The sequence below is a fragment of the Punica granatum genome, chromosome 7 (assembly GCF_007655135.1).
Source record: "Punica granatum isolate Tunisia-2019 chromosome 7, ASM765513v2, whole genome shotgun sequence".
In the NCBI taxonomy this organism is placed as follows: Eukaryota; Viridiplantae; Streptophyta; class Magnoliopsida; order Myrtales; family Lythraceae; genus Punica; species Punica granatum.
Window position 1 is genome coordinate 684,367 of NC_045133.1, and position 16,049 is coordinate 700,415.

The 16,049-nt window shown below is 42.1% G+C and overlaps 4 protein-coding genes across 8 annotated transcripts; 2 read left to right on the forward strand and 2 right to left on the reverse strand.

Annotated features, from left to right (window-relative positions):
- The first annotated feature begins 319 nt into the window (after positions 1-319).
- On the forward strand, positions 320-5,273 carry LOC116212935. Of its 3 annotated transcripts, none has more exons than XM_031547697.1 (9): positions 320-432; positions 3,184-3,595; positions 3,711-3,744; positions 3,841-4,041; positions 4,136-4,225; positions 4,322-4,387; positions 4,490-4,581; positions 4,674-4,721; positions 4,813-5,273. In XM_031547697.1, exons 2-9 carry the CDS (start codon positions 3,213-3,215, stop codon positions 4,928-4,930), a joined length of 1,032 nt encoding a protein of 343 aa, XP_031403557.1. In that variant the 5' UTR covers positions 320-432; positions 3,184-3,212; the 3' UTR covers positions 4,931-5,273. The 3 variants fall into 3 exon arrangements, with proteins under 3 accessions (XP_031403557.1, XP_031403555.1, XP_031403554.1); XM_031547695.1 differs by lacking the exon at positions 320-432 and adding an exon at positions 2,502-2,639; XM_031547694.1 differs by lacking the exon at positions 320-432 and having other exon boundaries at positions 2,646-3,595.
- Positions 5,274-5,870: 597 nt separating this feature from the next.
- LOC116212930 lies at positions 5,871-10,221 on the reverse strand. Its single transcript, XM_031547687.1, has 5 exons — positions 8,367-10,221; positions 7,232-8,230; positions 6,831-7,056; positions 6,553-6,695; positions 5,871-6,379 (listed from the first exon to the last, which is right to left on the reverse strand). Exons 1-5 carry the CDS (start codon positions 9,957-9,959, stop codon positions 6,083-6,085), a joined length of 3,258 nt encoding a protein of 1,085 aa, XP_031403547.1. The 5' UTR covers positions 9,960-10,221; the 3' UTR covers positions 5,871-6,082.
- Positions 10,222-10,382: 161 nt separating this feature from the next.
- LOC116212933 (anthranilate phosphoribosyltransferase, chloroplastic) lies at positions 10,383-13,904 on the forward strand. 3 transcript variants are annotated; one of them, XM_031547692.1, is made up of 10 exons: positions 10,383-10,791; positions 10,911-11,054; positions 11,705-11,866; positions 11,971-12,054; positions 12,156-12,344; positions 12,603-12,693; positions 12,818-12,877; positions 12,983-13,101; positions 13,392-13,526; positions 13,606-13,904. In XM_031547692.1, the coding sequence occupies exons 1-10, from the start codon at positions 10,558-10,560 to the stop codon at positions 13,609-13,611; spliced, it is 1,224 nt and encodes a 407-aa protein (XP_031403552.1). In that variant the 5' UTR covers positions 10,383-10,557; the 3' UTR covers positions 13,612-13,904. The 3 variants fall into 3 exon arrangements, with proteins under 3 accessions (XP_031403552.1, XP_031403551.1, XP_031403553.1); XM_031547691.1 differs by having other exon boundaries at positions 13,623-13,904; XM_031547693.1 differs by having other exon boundaries at positions 13,681-13,904.
- Positions 13,884-15,691, reverse strand: LOC116212936 (glutaredoxin-like). The gene is made up of 4 exons (XM_031547698.1): positions 15,312-15,691; positions 14,575-14,663; positions 14,323-14,421; positions 13,884-14,224 (listed from the first exon to the last, which is right to left on the reverse strand). Exons 1-4 carry the CDS (start codon positions 15,407-15,409, stop codon positions 14,145-14,147), a joined length of 366 nt encoding a protein of 121 aa, XP_031403558.1. The 5' UTR covers positions 15,410-15,691; the 3' UTR covers positions 13,884-14,144.
- Positions 15,692-16,049: the final 358 nt, after the last annotated feature.

A 16,049-nucleotide genomic window follows, 5' to 3' on the forward strand; every position in this document is an offset into this window, starting at 1 on the left:
GGCAGCATGAAATTAAAAAGCCGATTCGTATAATACGGTGAATTCAATTACTGTTACTTCCTCGAGCGAGTTTGGCCCTGCGGGTACGGTGTGCCACGTACATTGGTCATGCGTTGCAGTAAAATGTATAACTAACTGTTGGTGGGTCATGAAAATCGTACTCTCTCTGGATCGAAGAAGAGCCTTTCACGGAAATGTGCCTCGGCCCTGTGAACCTAACGGATTACGCAGGACTACTTCTTAACTGTTCAAACAAACTCACACTTATTATGTCAGAGAAAGAGAGAACTCCCAGTCTGAAAGTTGTTTAGCCATGGGAAAGGCAGCTGATAATTAAGTCATCGAAGCTTTTAGCATGAACAAACTCCCTTCTAGCTCAGCTCGTTTCTCCGATTCGGCGTCGTAGTTCATCGTGTTGCCCCCCGAGCAAAGGTAAGATCCACCTGCAACTTGATCTCAATTGGAATGCCAAAGAATTAATCCAGTCTCTCTCTTAAATATTGTCCATGAATCTCTCCTTAATTACGCTTGAGTTATATATATGTTATTTTCATCTGTATATGCTGTGAATCGATTCGATATACATAAAACACGAGCTACTGATGGAGTGATGAAATTATTGGCTAAGCTTCTTTATTATTGCATTAGTGGTAACTAGTATGAGCATTTGGATCTCAAATAATATCTCTCGAGCACTGGGGTCACTTGGATGTATCATGTATCATGTATCATTAGCTAGAAGATTAATATATATATATATATATATATAATGTTTGTATAATTACATAAGAAATTAAAAGAATAAATAGAAAAGTGCACATGTATATGACACGGTTGCTTCATGCTTCAAGCAAAGTATGGAGTTTGTAGCTTTCTCATATGTATCTCTATCTCCCTCCTGTGCTGTCCCAAATTTTCCTGGGCCAAATGATCAACGCGTATACAATTGCTTGGTGTCCAAGCTTTGTCCACCTCTAATTTATATATCTTGTCTTTTTTCCTCTAAATAATAATTATTATCTTTAATTAGTCTATTCATCCTGGAATCTGTCATGTCAATTGACAGTAAAATCTAAGAAAAATACAATTCGTTTTCGGTATGAATGGTGGTATTCAGAAACCTAATTAGACTCCGATTAATTCAGTCTAACCTAGTTGACCCTTTAAGGGATAAAACTTTCATATCGTGAACTTTTTGCATTCACAAGGACTCGAACCCGATACCTTATTTAAGAAGAATAAGCACCGAACCACTTGAACCAACCATAGAATACAATTACTTTAGATTCCCATTTCTATCGTCCTTGGAAGGAAATTTCCTATATATGGGGGGAAACCTCTTGGTTGTATGTAATCGTACGTCAAAATAGCAAGAGATGGACATCTCAACTAATGGACGTATATATGGGGGTAGCCTCTTTGTCAAAGTTTGGAATGTGATCTTCTTTCATCGTTACTGATAATAAAGAGTGAATTATCACTGTTCACAATGAAACGTACAAGAAAGTAAGAAAAAAATCGTCAAGCACTGCTTCCCCGTCCCGGTTTATATCCTAAATATAGGAAACTCGAGCCTCATATCTAGCTAATGCATGTGGCACTACAGGATTAATTTCTATAGGGTTCTAGGTGAAGGGTAGGGCCCCCCACACTTGTGAATGGTACAATAGTAGCTTAAAAATGTGGCCCAAAACTATAATAAATACTGAAAAGCAATGTGATGATTGCTAATGTCCCCATTGTCCATTAAAGAACCTGTCACGTCCTCCGTTGAGCCTGCAACCCTCCAAACTTGGAGGGTTACTGTACTGCAACTGAACCAATCTGCGGGTAGATTGATTGGTTAATCATTGCTCTAATTGATTAGTTTATCGATTCCGCCCTCGCCCGACTCACCCTTCAATCACTTTAATTCGTATATTCCATCCCATGTCGAAACTTTCATCAGTAAAGTAACTCTCATGAAAAAGATTATCTGCAAATACAACTATTTGTTCGGTGGAAGATTTATCGGTCAAACATTCGTTTTATCGGTAGATAAGACATACTATAAAACCACGATGACATCGAGGTGCTTTTGCATGGTAAAAGGAGAATATTTCCTCGAGAACCAACGGAAGATCAGCAACAGCATATGATGTTGTCCAATTCTGGGGTTGGGGACCCTTCCCAAAGGATAAATTGTTGGGGTTATGGTCCCTTCCCGATTCCAATTCATTTGTGAGTATAAAAAATCTTGGAGGGCTCAAAGGAAGGACAGGCTACAAATCCAAGGAAAAGGGACAAAAACATTGCATGCTTGATAAAAAAATTTCCTCCTTTTTTTTTTTTTATTGTATATATATCTGCATGGACAAATGAGATTGTGACTGGTCAGGGCTTTGGTCTTTGTCACAGGATCTGTTATTGGGAGAATTAAATAATGATTTATTTATTTTGACATGGAATTTACTTAATTTTAAATTAATTAAGATAGAAGCTTAATCTAAAAGCACATAGCCCTTTTGTCCCCCGTCCCTCTCTCTCCCTCTCTCTCTGTCTCTCTCTGTGTACTCTCTCCCTTTGTTTAGTAGTTTTCTGGGCTAAGGAAACAAGCAAGGCATCTCTGTTCTCTTGTCACACACCACAGCCCATAAAAAGTATGCGTCTTTGCTTTCCCTTGGAAGCATCAAGACTTTCCTTTGCTTAGAATTTAGCAGCTGCTGCTTTCATCGAAGAAACCACAAAACAGATTTGAAATTTCCTCCTCTCTCCTCATGAAATGTGCTGTTTTCCAGACTCAAGAGAGTTCTCTGGAAGCTAATACAAGTTTGGAATCTCACCTCAATCAGATGTGTTGTCAATGGCAATCTGATAGCTTCTTATTGTTATCATCATCTCTCAAATATGACAATAAGAAGCCATAAAAATGGAAACTTTGATGACATTCTTTTAGTTTTCATTGATATTTGAGATTTCGAGTTAAGAGTTTGATTGTGAGAGAGATTGCATTTATTTTGGACCTTACCCTTTGGGCGGATTTATTCTTCCCTCCTTTATTCTTTTCTCCCATTTTCTGAGAATCATTTCTTTCGTTTTGTTTACAAAAATCTTTCTTGCTTGAAAAGCTCCATTCGCTGAGTCAGTCTGTTGTTCTGCCAATCGTTCACGACAACCATTCTTTTGCTCTGTTCCGAGGAGCAGAAGACTCAAAGAGAATCAGAAACAGAGAAATGAGTTTCCTGACGGGACCAACGGAGGATTCGTATAAGCCGGTGGTGAACGGGGACACGACTGCAGCGAGTTACTGGTTCAACTGGAGGGTCCTCCTCTGTGCTCTCTGGATCCTTGCATCTGCTGCATTCTCGCTCTTCTTAATATGGAAGCATGAAGGCCGTCGGGGATCAAACAGTCATAGAACCAGAGAAGGACCGAGTAGCCAAGAAGAAGAACCAGCCGGATTTCTGTATGATGACGAGATGTGGAGCCCGTGCCTCAAAGGGGTTCATCCGGGCTGGCTCCTCGCGTTTAGAGTCGTTGCATTCTTCGTGCTCTTGGTAATGTTGATCATTACATCGTTCGTCGATGGGGCAAGCATATTTTACTATTACACGCAGTACGTTCTCATCCTTTCTGTTTTTCATTTCCCGCAAATTAAGTTGTCTCCTTTGGATTTACTAAGTACTGATGTTTGTTGGTTCAATTTCTTTGTTTTCTCAACTGCGGGGCAGGTGGACTTTCACCTTCATCACCATATATTTTGGGGTATCTTTTCGCTTCACTCTCTCAATTGCAATTCGTTGCCAGGCTTCTGTTCTGTTTGATATTCAAACTTATCCTGCTTTGCACTTCAATATGCAGCTTGGATCGTTGCTGTCGTCGTATGGATGCTATGAGTATCACCGTAGACTAGTTGGGGATAAGGTGGAGAACATGGAGATAGATTCCGAGCACGGAACCTATATTGCTAACGGACCCCTCAGCTCTAACAAGAAACCGATTCCCCGAGAAGGCCGTAAACCGGCAGACATTTGGGGATATCTGTTTCAGATCACATTCCAGGTAGAAATTTCATAACTCGAAATCCCCATGGCTGCCAATTCCGTGATTCGAAATCACAACTAGGCCGTTGATATTAGTTTTATGTACTGAACAGATGAATGCGGGCGCTGTCGTGCTCACAGACTGCGTTTTCTGGTTCATAATTGTCCCGTTTCTGGCGATAAATAACTACAATCTCAGTGTCGTGAGTATCATCAATCACAAAAAAATGCTTCCCGTATTCAAAACTTAACTCACTGGCTATCCTTACTGACTTCTCCAAAAAAAAAAAAAATTGCAGTTGGACATTAATATGCATACGGTTAACGTGGTATTGCTGATCGGTGATACAGCGTTGAATTGCTTGGTACGCTTACGACTTCAAATTTTTAGTTCATTTTGAATTGTTTGCCCACTTGTTCATCGACCGAACTCAAATGTGTTCTCTTTTCTCCAATGTTGTCTTCAGCGCTTTCCTCTGTTTCGGATCGGGTATTTCTTCATGTGGACGGTCATTTATGTGATCTTCCAGTGGATCCTCCACGCCTGTGTCTCCATTTGGTAAACATCCATTACTGATGTTGCAATTATAAAAAATAGTCAGTTCATATCTCTCTTCACAACAGATTTCTTCTTTTGTTTTTGATAAATAGGTGGCCGTATCCATTTCTCGATTTGTCATCTCCATTTGCTCCTCTATGGTATTTGCTCGTGACCTTCCTCCCGTACAAAAATACCTATTGCTTGAGCAAGCCTAAATCTTCGTGTTTTTTTTTTTTCTCTAATATGAAGGTATATCTCAGTGGCATTGATGCATTTTCCTTGCTACGGGATCTTTGCGCTGGTTGTAAAGCTGAAGCACTTCTTACTATCGAGGTGGTTTCCTCAGTCCTATCAGTGCGTGAGGTAAATCAATTCAGCTCCAGGGCTCGTGAAGATGACATGACGACTTTGGTTTTGATGTCGGAAAATTCTCAGAGACATCAAATGTAGAGAGAACATAAAACTAGAAACAATACACAGAGATAGACAGGTAGTAAATTATCAAGCACATCGAGGTTTTGGAAGAAGGTACAGAGATGGATTTGTCGAAAATGGGGCATAGTTGTAAAAAAGCACAGCGGATTGTTCAATTAGAGACATTACTCCTGCAATTTTTAACTTCGTTGTTATTTCGGTGTTTACTTTTTTTTGGCAAGTGTTTGTTATATCAACTCCGTCAAATGCTGAAAAGTTTAGGAAAGTTAGCATAAGGAGTTTTGGTTCAACTTCTTTGCGAGACCATAAGACCCTAACCGAAATTCGAATTGTTATGACGGGAAAGCTGATGCATTTCTAAATCTCGCTTGATCTTGAACACTGAAAAGAAAAGAAAGTGAATCACCGATATCAATGGAAAGTGAGTTGAGAGGAGCATTGCTTGCGAGGAAAGAACGAATTGGAGGAGGCAAAGAATAAGACACCTCCTCACTTTACAGGTGCTGATTCACGGGACACAGGGAAAGAACAACAAAAGAAAAATGTTGAAAACATTCCTAAAAAAAGGAAAAAAAAAAAGGGTAAAATTCTTATGATGCTTTTTTGTAAGACCAGTGGCTCACCATCATCAAACTATCTAATTGGCTTTCTTGATGTGTCAGTCAGAATCTCTTTAGCCATTGATGAACTTTTGCTGCATAATCGAAACTTACAATATTGCACCTGCATTACTTAGGTCACACCATGAGGTAAAAGATGATGTTTGAGTCTTTTTAAAGAATCTACTAACATGTTTGAATCTGTTACTTTCCTGGCAAGTCTTCCAATACATACGAGAACACTTTACAGACCAATTGCTGCGACAGAGAAAAGAGGATATGAGAACCCTTTTGATATTTGATTACATTGGTAATAGTACATTACAGTTCAATATGACAACATCGTGCGTGTGTTACAAAACAATCGCGGATACACAGCCAAAAATTCTCTCTCTAATAACGATCAAGCTCGAGCAGTATGTGTGCACTCCATTTTATTCTGTTCATACACGGAGCAGCAAAATAAGCACTGTATCTACAGCCAATCAAAATGAGGTGCTCGGCAAAGAACCCATCAGAATAATGGTGTCATCTTCTCTATGGTCTTTTGTCCTCTCGGAGTTCACCTTCGGGAATAGTGTTGAAAGTAACCCGCCAGAGAAAAAGGAACCTGATCTCCCTCCCGAGAAGGCTAAAGCCCCACTGGACGAGTCCATCTTAAAGGAGTCCCGAGCCTCATTAGCTGCCCCAAGTTGAACCTGACAGGGGCACTTCCCGAGCTTTTTGAAGCATTGTTTATGGAAAGCTTGTTTACAGAATGTACACCTTTCGACTTCATCTTCCTGTTTAATGATGCTTAATAGTCAACATAACGAGTTTTTAAGAAGATGAACTACGATAGGAATTGATATTGGGGGTATTAATGTATCCTCACTGCTCTTCATTTTCTAAGCAAAATGAAAAGTATAACACTGAGCAATTGAAATTCCAAGAGCACTTATCCACGAAGTCCTACCTGGAAAGGAAATATAAGGGAAGAAGGGTCCCTACAAGCTTGTCTAGCGCTACAGGGAATTCCCACATCGCAACATATAAGACATTGCTCTGTAATATGTTCCAGTATCTTCTTCGAGACGGTCCCCAGTATTGTCGGTAATGCTGTAAGAGCAATTCACAGACATCAAAATATGAAAATCACCTGAAATGATGCATAGTTTGAAGTCGAGGTAAAATTTTAAATAGATATACATCGCCTTAAAAGAGATTATACGGATGATGTATATCAAGGTTGACCTGCAAATGCGCCTTTTGAAAGATCGATGAGGTCCCTGAGGGCGAAAAAATCATTGCTTTCGAGGAGATATCTTCGACTCCCGAGTCCCCGATTGATGGACCTATGGAAAGGGCATCGAATACATGGGAGCATAGACCCGATCTTTCTCCGAATACCCATAACATGAAGGAGGCCTGGCACCTTTGCAAACAGAAATGGGTTGACTGCACTAACACAGAGCACGGGCTGCACGAAGACAAGAGCATGTGTAAAGATCTGGCACAAAATGTAAAGGCAAGTCCAGTGATATAAGAACAGTGCATTGTCAGCTTACAGACCCCAACTTGAATATCACCGTACAATTTATAGGACCAAGTAACATGTAGTTTCTACATATGGTCCAGAGAAGCTCTTAGTTTACCTTATCGTGAATAGAATCGAGGTACGACTTGGCCAATTGGCAAACGGGATACTCAGTGAAATCCCAGTAATGCAAGACTCTTGCAGGCAAGACTGCGGTGTCATTCGTATGGCATGAAGAACAGAATAACTGTCCCATGTACTCGCACAGGCGAGGCTTGCCCCAGCCCAGTGTCTGCACAAATTCTCGTACCAGAGTCCTCCCTTCATCAAAATGCTTACGGCAACCCGCACAACAATAATGCTGTCCTTCCAGCAACTGTTTCAGAGATTTGTAAGGCCGAATCTCAACGATTAGTGGAATGGTCTTTCCTAAATTTGACATGTTTTCTGTATCTGTCCCTTCAGAAACAGTAGTAGACTGGTCGGCTAGTCTATTATTGGGAGAGCTCAGGGCAGAATCAGAATCCTGAGGGGACAAGAACCACAACAGAGCATTTGGAGGGTGGGAGAAGAACCGGGAGTGGATAACTGACCAGAGGCAGTCTTGAATAAGGGAACTTCTTTCAGAAATAACGTCAGGAGATGCACTCCCAAAGATCTTTCTTGATTCTCTGTCTACAGAAGACCATTCAGATGGAAGACTCCGTCCCTGTTCTGTGAAGTACGATTTTAGACGGTGATAGAGAGTTAGGAAGTCACGATACCTTCGCTCTACCTCCCAGCGATCATTCCCACTCCACACCTTTATTACATACACGGTGTATTCCTTCACTCCAACGAGCCTCTCACTCAGGGATACATCTCCTTTCTTTTGCTTCGCTCCAATCACTTCGATCCCATCGATTCTCCTTTTATGTTGAATGAATGTGTCCACATCATTGGCGTTGGAGGTAGAAGCAGTCAACCCGCCATCTCTGGGGGAGAAAGTGGACTCTGAGCGCGAAGTTCTCTTTCCATGAGAAAACCTAGCCCCAGGAGACTCGGTGGAATCAAGTAGAATTTCTTCCATATCATGGAGAACATCATCGAGAAATTCGCTAAGCTCAACATTCTCCACCTGTGACAAGAGTAAAAAGAGACAAAGATACACACTTAGCATAAATTAAATGCGAATATATGCATAAGCAAAGGTATGGTTATATTGATATTAAGAGCCACAGAAACAAAGAAGAATTTAGAAACTAGAAAGAGACCTTAGTTGGGGAAGTATGTTCCTCGTAAATATTGACAGGTAGATGGAAATCCGTAGAATGTTTTGTCTGTTCGGTTTCTGTGGCCATCAATTTGGATGATTTTTGCATCTCATCATCAGAGAAATCCGTCCTTATCTTCATTGGAATTATTGGATGGTGAGAGGGTTGATTCGAATTTGTGTCTGAGAGCGGGTCCATTTTTGTATCAATATCTTCAAAATGTGTTTCTTCCGGATGTTGACTACGGTCAACACTGAAGAGTTTCTCTGGATTCATACAATGATCTACTTCACTGCTAATTTCCTCGACCCTGGGACCTTCTTGCACATCTAAATGGGCTTTCTCAACTGTTGATTCCTGATCTGTCTCGAAGATATTTGTTATGGAACAACTATTTAGATACTCTTCTGATTCATCGGCAAATCTTACCCGATCAATATTATGAGAACTGTCTCGAGCAGCATCTCGATATTGGTCATTGGAATTCCAAGTTGAAGATTTGTCCTCCTCTCTTCTCCAAATTCCAACATCTTGTGATTCTTTACCAGACGTTTCAGCTGATTCCCTAGAACCATTTCCACCTGTAGAACGAACTTGTCTACTTCTCGACCCTTCGACAGGATCCAGAACTTGTACTCCGCCCAAAGGCAAGTCCTTCAAATCTTTCCCTTCCCAGATTTTTCCAGCGTTTGAGAAGTCAGTCCAACCTTCAGAAGGCAAACTCGCAATGCATCTTTGAGTTTCGGGGTTTGCTTCTCTAGGTTCGTGCAACGCATTTAAAACCAGATGATCCGCCATGACTTCCCCCGTTTCTTGAACAAAATCATCCCAGTCATCTGCGCCGAAGGCAACAGATGAGTTCATAAGAAAGGGATTTCCCTCAACTTTTACCCCCTGATCATGCTGTATATTCCTCAGATAAGGCAAATTCTTGCCACTGTCATCGTCTGAGCCATAGTTGTCCATTGAACCCTCATCCTCAGAATGCCCGTATCTTAATAACAACTGTCCTCCTCCCCCTTCCTCATCCTCCTTCCCCACCATTTGCAAGTGATCTTGAGAGTTCAACTGACTAAATTGAACACCACCACCACTCAATTCAGAAAAAGAAGCATTCCCTGCCCCAGATAAAGTTCCTTCCCTTGGAATTCCCGACTCAGCCTTGTCCGATTCACCATGGGCAAGAGAAATCTCAGTTCCATTATTCGAGCTCACCTGATCGGAATTGGTACTCCCTTGAGAAAATCTAACCTTCAAACTCCTTTCAGAACTCCTATCAAATCTCCCTCCCAAGCTGAAATTGTCCAAACTGCTATCATCCCCAAAACCCGAACTCCTAAACGACCCGAACTCAGAGTCTAAGCAGTCAGTGTAGTGCACTGAGCTACACAAGCTCGGAGTACCCATTGCCGAGTTCGCGCTGCAATACCGCTCGAACTCAGACTCCCCGCAGGACGAGTACCTCGACGGAGGCGATGCCTCGTCGCCATCAGATTTCGAGCTGGCGGCATCGGAGAGATCGGGAGAGGCGACTCTGCCAAAGGAGGCGTCGGCGTCTCTCCCCCGAGGAGTCCCCTCTCCTCCATTTATCATTTGAGAGAAGAAATCAAAATCGAAACCAACTCGACCCCAAATCACAAAGAACCAGAAAAATCAAACCTTGAGCTGACGCCGAGGCTTCGAGGTTGACAAGATCGCAGATTTCGAAACCGGGTCAGAGGAATAAGCCCGGAATAGCAGAATAGTGATTCCCGAAGGTGGAGAGAGCAGGAAGAACATAGAAGAAAGCAGATATCTAACTCTGTTTCGATGCTTTCGTCAATGGGGTCGAGAGCTCCCCGGTTGCAGAATCGCGTCAGTTGCGTCCCGCTCCAAAACGACGCAGTGCTGCAGGGACCAAATTGAAAAGGAACCAAAAGTTTGAGGGCATGACGGAATTTCAATGTTCAAGGAGAAGATAAACCTCAGAGCCCATAAAAATGGCAGGCACGGAATTGGAGTGCCTCCATTTATGGCTCTCTCTCTCTCTCTCTCTCTTGTTCTGGACGCGCCGTCAAAAGGAGAAGGAAGGGAATGTATTAATGGCGGATTCTCCCCCGTCATTTTAAATAAGCACCATCATCACCATCCCATTGTCTCCCCGTCAACCCGCTCTTAATTCCTCCTCCTCCTACTCCTCCTTCACATTGCCATGGCGAAGTCTATCATCGGTCTTCAGCAATCTCCCACCACTACGTTGACTTCAGTGACCCGTCGACGATCTCTCCCACTCCCACAGTTCACGGGCGTGGCGAGGCCTCTGTCAGCTAAACCAGCCATTGCCAGTCAGATACGGACAAACCCAGGTGCCGCTTTCACTGTCAGTGCTTCCGCCGGGACGGTGCTCGAGACCAATTCAGCATCAAAGGTTTCATCTTTCAATGAGGTGTGAACTGACCCAGGTTTTACTTTCAGTAGATTCAATGAGTTTATGATCGAGAAAGATTTCAATCGGGCTGATTTCTTGCTCGGGTTGTTGGCTGTTCTTCTTGATTGCATGGGCAGTTGATTGAGTCTCTAATTCACGGAGTGGATTTATCGGAGTCTGAGGCCGAGGCGACTCTGGATTTTCTGCTGGACGACGCCAGCGAGGCGCTGATTAGTGCTTTTCTTGTGTTGTTGAGAGCCAAAGGAGAGACCTTTGAGGAGGTGAGTGTGCCATTTTTGCTCTCTCTGTACCACGAGCTTGATTGCTAAATCGTTGCGGCTATCTTCTTACATTGTTCTGAGCACAAAGCTGAACTCTTTTCCATTGGAAAATAAGCAGAGCGGGGATTCCGGTCAAGTTTGGTAATATATGACGGTGGCTGATTAGGTTTCACTTGTTTCTTTGGGGAAGATCTTGCCTATTTCAGGTCGAAAATGATGTTTTTAGACTAGATGAATCACAAAATTCTTTAGGTACCACATAAAGCCGTTGATTACGGTAGGTCCCTTGGTTCGCGCAAAATGATGCCCCTTATTGGGGCCATGTTTATGTCGCTTAAATGTCTCTAAGGGTCACATCTGTATCTGGGAGCTGAAGATCTCAAATTTTCTAAAATGTTCAATGCAGTTAGCATAGGCTCCAGATTTTGCCTTAGAAGTTGTGATGGACCGCGGAGATTGCAATCCGGAAGTATTTTATTGATGCGTCGATAATACAGTTATCTCAGAAAATTATCGTAGGAGTGGAGGGGGCAGGGGGACCAAGAGAAAAAAAACAGCTAATCATTTTGTGGGATTACTTTCAATTTTTTTTTATTTTTATTTTTGCTGGAGTTTTCTTCTTTACGTGTATGATTATTACATGGCATCAGGTTGTGGGTTTGGCGAAGGCAATGACCAAGCATGCTAGGAAGGTAGAAGGGTTAACTGATGTAGTGGACATCGTTGGGACAGGTGGGGATGGTGCAAACACAGTCAATATATCCACGGGAGCTTCAATACTCGCCGCCGCTTGTGGGGCCAAAGTTGCAAAGGTCACAGATTTTATTCATCAGTGCAATTATTTTTTCATTTAATGTTCTCTGTACCTTGGACTAAATGTAGGACACAAGTGGTTGACAGAGTACTTGTTTTGCAGCAAGGAAACCGTTCAAGTTCTTCAGCGTGTGGAAGCGCTGACGTATTGGAGGCTCTTGGGGTAGTTATTGACTTGGAACCTGAGGTTGGTTTATTCTTTAGGTTATACAAGTTACTAGCCGAATCTAGATAAGAAAGGCGCGACATATTTAAAATATGATACTTTTCAATTGCATGTACATTTAGGGAATCACGAGATGTGTGAATGAAGCGGGAATTGGTTTTATGATGGGTCCAATATATCATCCAGCGATGAAGATCGTCAGTCCTGTGAGGAAGAAGCTGAAAGTAAAGACAGTGTTCAATGTGCTGGGGCCCATGCTGAATCCTGCACGAGTTCCTTTTGCTGTTGTTGGTGTTTACAAAGATGAATTGGTGAGTGTTTCTATTCTGAAGTTGCAAGTCGACACAGAGATTCAAATATTTTTGCTCAGAAGCCTTTCCCAGACAGTTACATAGTAATCCGGCCTTTCAATTGTCTATTAGGAGCACCATTATATCTTCATTGATGCTTTAAGTTCGGTTCTTTGTAAATGAAGTTTGTTATCCACAGAATAAAATCAACGATTCTTCTGTTTGAGTTCTAATGGCTCATTAGAAACATCAATCTGTTAACGTTTTTGATGATTGTAGATTGTTAAAATGGCAAAAGCACTGCAAAGATTTGGGATGAAAAGAGCATTGGTTGTTCACTCAGAGGGTCTAGATGAAATCAGTCCCCTGGGTAAGAACTTCACCTTATGTAATGACTTATTTGATATCGCATCAATGTCATTTTTTTCCTTTTCTGTTTTTTTAAATCCTCAATATCTAACCTTCCCTGTTTCATATATTTGACCTGAACGCAGGATCAGGATATATTCTTGATGTCACCCCGGAGAAGATCAGGGAGTTTGCATTTGATCCATGTAAGACTTCAACACTGAACAGATATGATATATACAAATTATTAAGTTATTTTGATCACTTTATGATTGGCATATGCTCGTGACCATGGTTTTTCTATGTTGCAGTGGACTTTGGCATTCCTCGGTGCACTTTGGATGACTTAAGAGGTGGAGGACCTGATTATAATGCAGAGATGCTGAGGCGAATCTTATCGGGGGAGAAAGGACCTATGGCTGATGCATTTGTAAGTAAAAATCCTAAGGATAGATCAAACTTGAAACTGGACAATACATGTGCTTTGCGTTCTGCATGTGCCCACATTAAATTTATCTTCTCGTGTTGACGTCCTATCAGCTTCTTTTTAGGTGCTCGCTAATTCACCAGTTTAGTGGGTAACTATCAACAGTCGCATAAAACATCCGGTTCTTGATACATAATTAAATTTTTCTTTTTCTTTGAAAATAATAAACTTAGAATTGCCAGGCATTTTCTTTGCGGTTTGCTAAATAGGTTCATTATGAAACAAATCTGCAGATTCTGAATGCTGCAGCAGCTCTGTTGGTGATTGGCCGAGTTAGAACCCTTGAGGAGGGAGTCACCCTTGCCCGTGAAACCCAAAGATCAGGCAAAGCTCTCGGGACCCTCGATTCTTGGATCAAAGTTTCAAATGTAAGTTCATGACTGATCGATACACCTTTAGCAGCTCAATACAGAGTGTTAAGTTCCCTTAGAATTGCTCATTATTTAGTCCTGAATGTCATGCAGAAGATTAAACAAGAAGTAGCATCTGCAGTTTTAAGCTGATTGTGGTTCACGAGCGCAGGTCTGAAAGCTGCATTCTTGGGCCGACATGTAAAACATGGTAAGAATTGGCAGAAAGTCTTTTGAGGTAGGCCCACATGGCCTCTTCTGTATCTTCCTTCGTGTAGAATATAAGTATGTGCAGCATATAGTCGTAACTCAACATTGTTGCCCTCGCTCTGGCTCAAAACTGCACTGGGGGAAAGGTACCCATAGTAATAAAACTTTTCTACCGGACTGATCTTATATTCTATATTTTATGCTCGAATCGACAAATGAACTTGACTTTCAAGGTTTCAAAACTATCTCGTGTTGGAACGCAACGTACTCAAGACAGACCTGTAGATATTCTCTGTAAGCATCTCAACTTCAGTAATACAAACACTAAAACGGATATCCCCTGCAGATTTATGAACAACTGGAGGCAAACACACATTCAAGAGTCTCTTTCTTCATTCTGTGTATCTCAAGTCTACTTTAAAAATGCTATGTTGAGCTGCTCACAACTGCACCGGCATCCTTTAGAAGGGGCAACAATTTCCCCGCTTGATGCATCTCCGTAACCGCTGCGATTCCAAGAGACAAAAGATGGGAACCTTATCAGTTTTCAGATACTAAAGAAAACGGGCTGATTATGAAAAAAGAAAGCTGAGAGCAGCCTCACTATCACAGCCGCCGATATGTTTTCCTCCGATAAACACATTCGGAACAGTTCTCTGCCCCGTCCACTCAGCTAAAGCCGATTGGATGTCAGATCCATCACCTTCCCAAACAAAAAAAAAAAAACATGAAGAGTACAATGATGAGTTTCTGGAAAAATATATGAACTTTTTGACTAGGTCTATTATTCGAGGAAGAACACACACACAATATTAGCGAGATCCAGATACGAACAAGTAGTCATATATGTACGTACTTTGTCTGTCGAGTTCGACAACCTTATAACTTGCTCCAAGCTGTTTGAACAGCTGCTTGACTGTCTTGCAATAACCACAGTGAGTCTTGCTGCACATAATTTTCAGTCAGTAAGTTGACAATAGGCCAATATAACAGAAGGCGAATAGAGACACTGTTCAAAAATTATGCTGCAATCGAATCATCGGGATAGCCTAAACTCCTAAACACATGCACTGCAGCATCTATAGGAAAGCAACCGATAACCCACTTCCCCCTACCAGTACCAGATATCCAATTCATCTAAAATACAAACCTCCAACTTATCGAGCTGCCGCTCGGCTCGAACCAGAGGTCCGCCGCATTATTGGTCAAGGAAAAGATATGTCCATGTTCTTGTTCTGTATTAGTAATTTATCGTACAAAATCGATCGCAGTCAACGCGAAGGTATGTGTAATCTACCAGCTTCAGTCTGATGTCTATTTCAATCTGATCCGACATAACAAGCCGAAGAAATACTCTTTATTCCATTGATCGAGGATCTTCGGACAAGAATTGGCTCATCATGAGCAACTCCCAGCTAGTTTATCATAAAAAAATCTAGAAGCTGATTTCTGCAACCCGAACTCATGATTTCATCTCAAGTAATAATTTTTAAAGTAAATTCGAAGCAAATCAGATGGATTCAGACATCCCGGATGCATAAAAACAGCAGCAACTGAGGGAAGGAATCCAGGAATCAATTCAGAGGACGTCACCTGAAGACAACGACGGGAGTGGAGGAAGCAATCTCCTTGGCCTTGCTCAAGGTCGCCTCCAGCTCTTCTCTGCTTTTCTTGCTTGACACCAACCCCATTTCCTTTCCCGATCTTCCGCCCGGTGATCGAATCGAACCTTCCGATGCCGCTTTCTGAGGAGTTCGAGGAGGAGGAACGAAGGAAGACGATAAATGGATCTATCCAAATGGGCCCATTACGGGCCCACATGAAGAGGTGTGGACTGTGGACTTTCGGCCTCGCGTATGGCTCGTTTCCCGTTCGGGTGCCGCACGCGATCGTCCAAACCGTGGCTTATTTGTCTCAAGTCCTAGCGTAGGTGCATTTACTGTGTAATAGTCCTTTCAGATACACTATCGTCTTCCAAGATAGAGGGGTCCGGAAACTGATAGTCGACCGGGCACGCGGGTGGAATCACTCGACTTGAACATAAGACACTTGAATGGGGCCTCCCTCCATAACTTGAAGGCAGTCCGATCGACTTGATCCGGGAGAATAAAACGAGACCCTTCCTAGGTCATGCAGGACGACGCTGCAACATCACTTACACATACGAGTGGCCGTAAGGCCCATTAACCGATATATGCATGATATGGGCCGTAAGGCCCATTACGAAGCCCGAACGAGTGGCCCAAGAATGTTCCTGTCCGGCCCGCGTAGATCTTTTATTTATCTATTTATTTATTTTTAATGGTTATTGCATAAAAATAATAATAATAA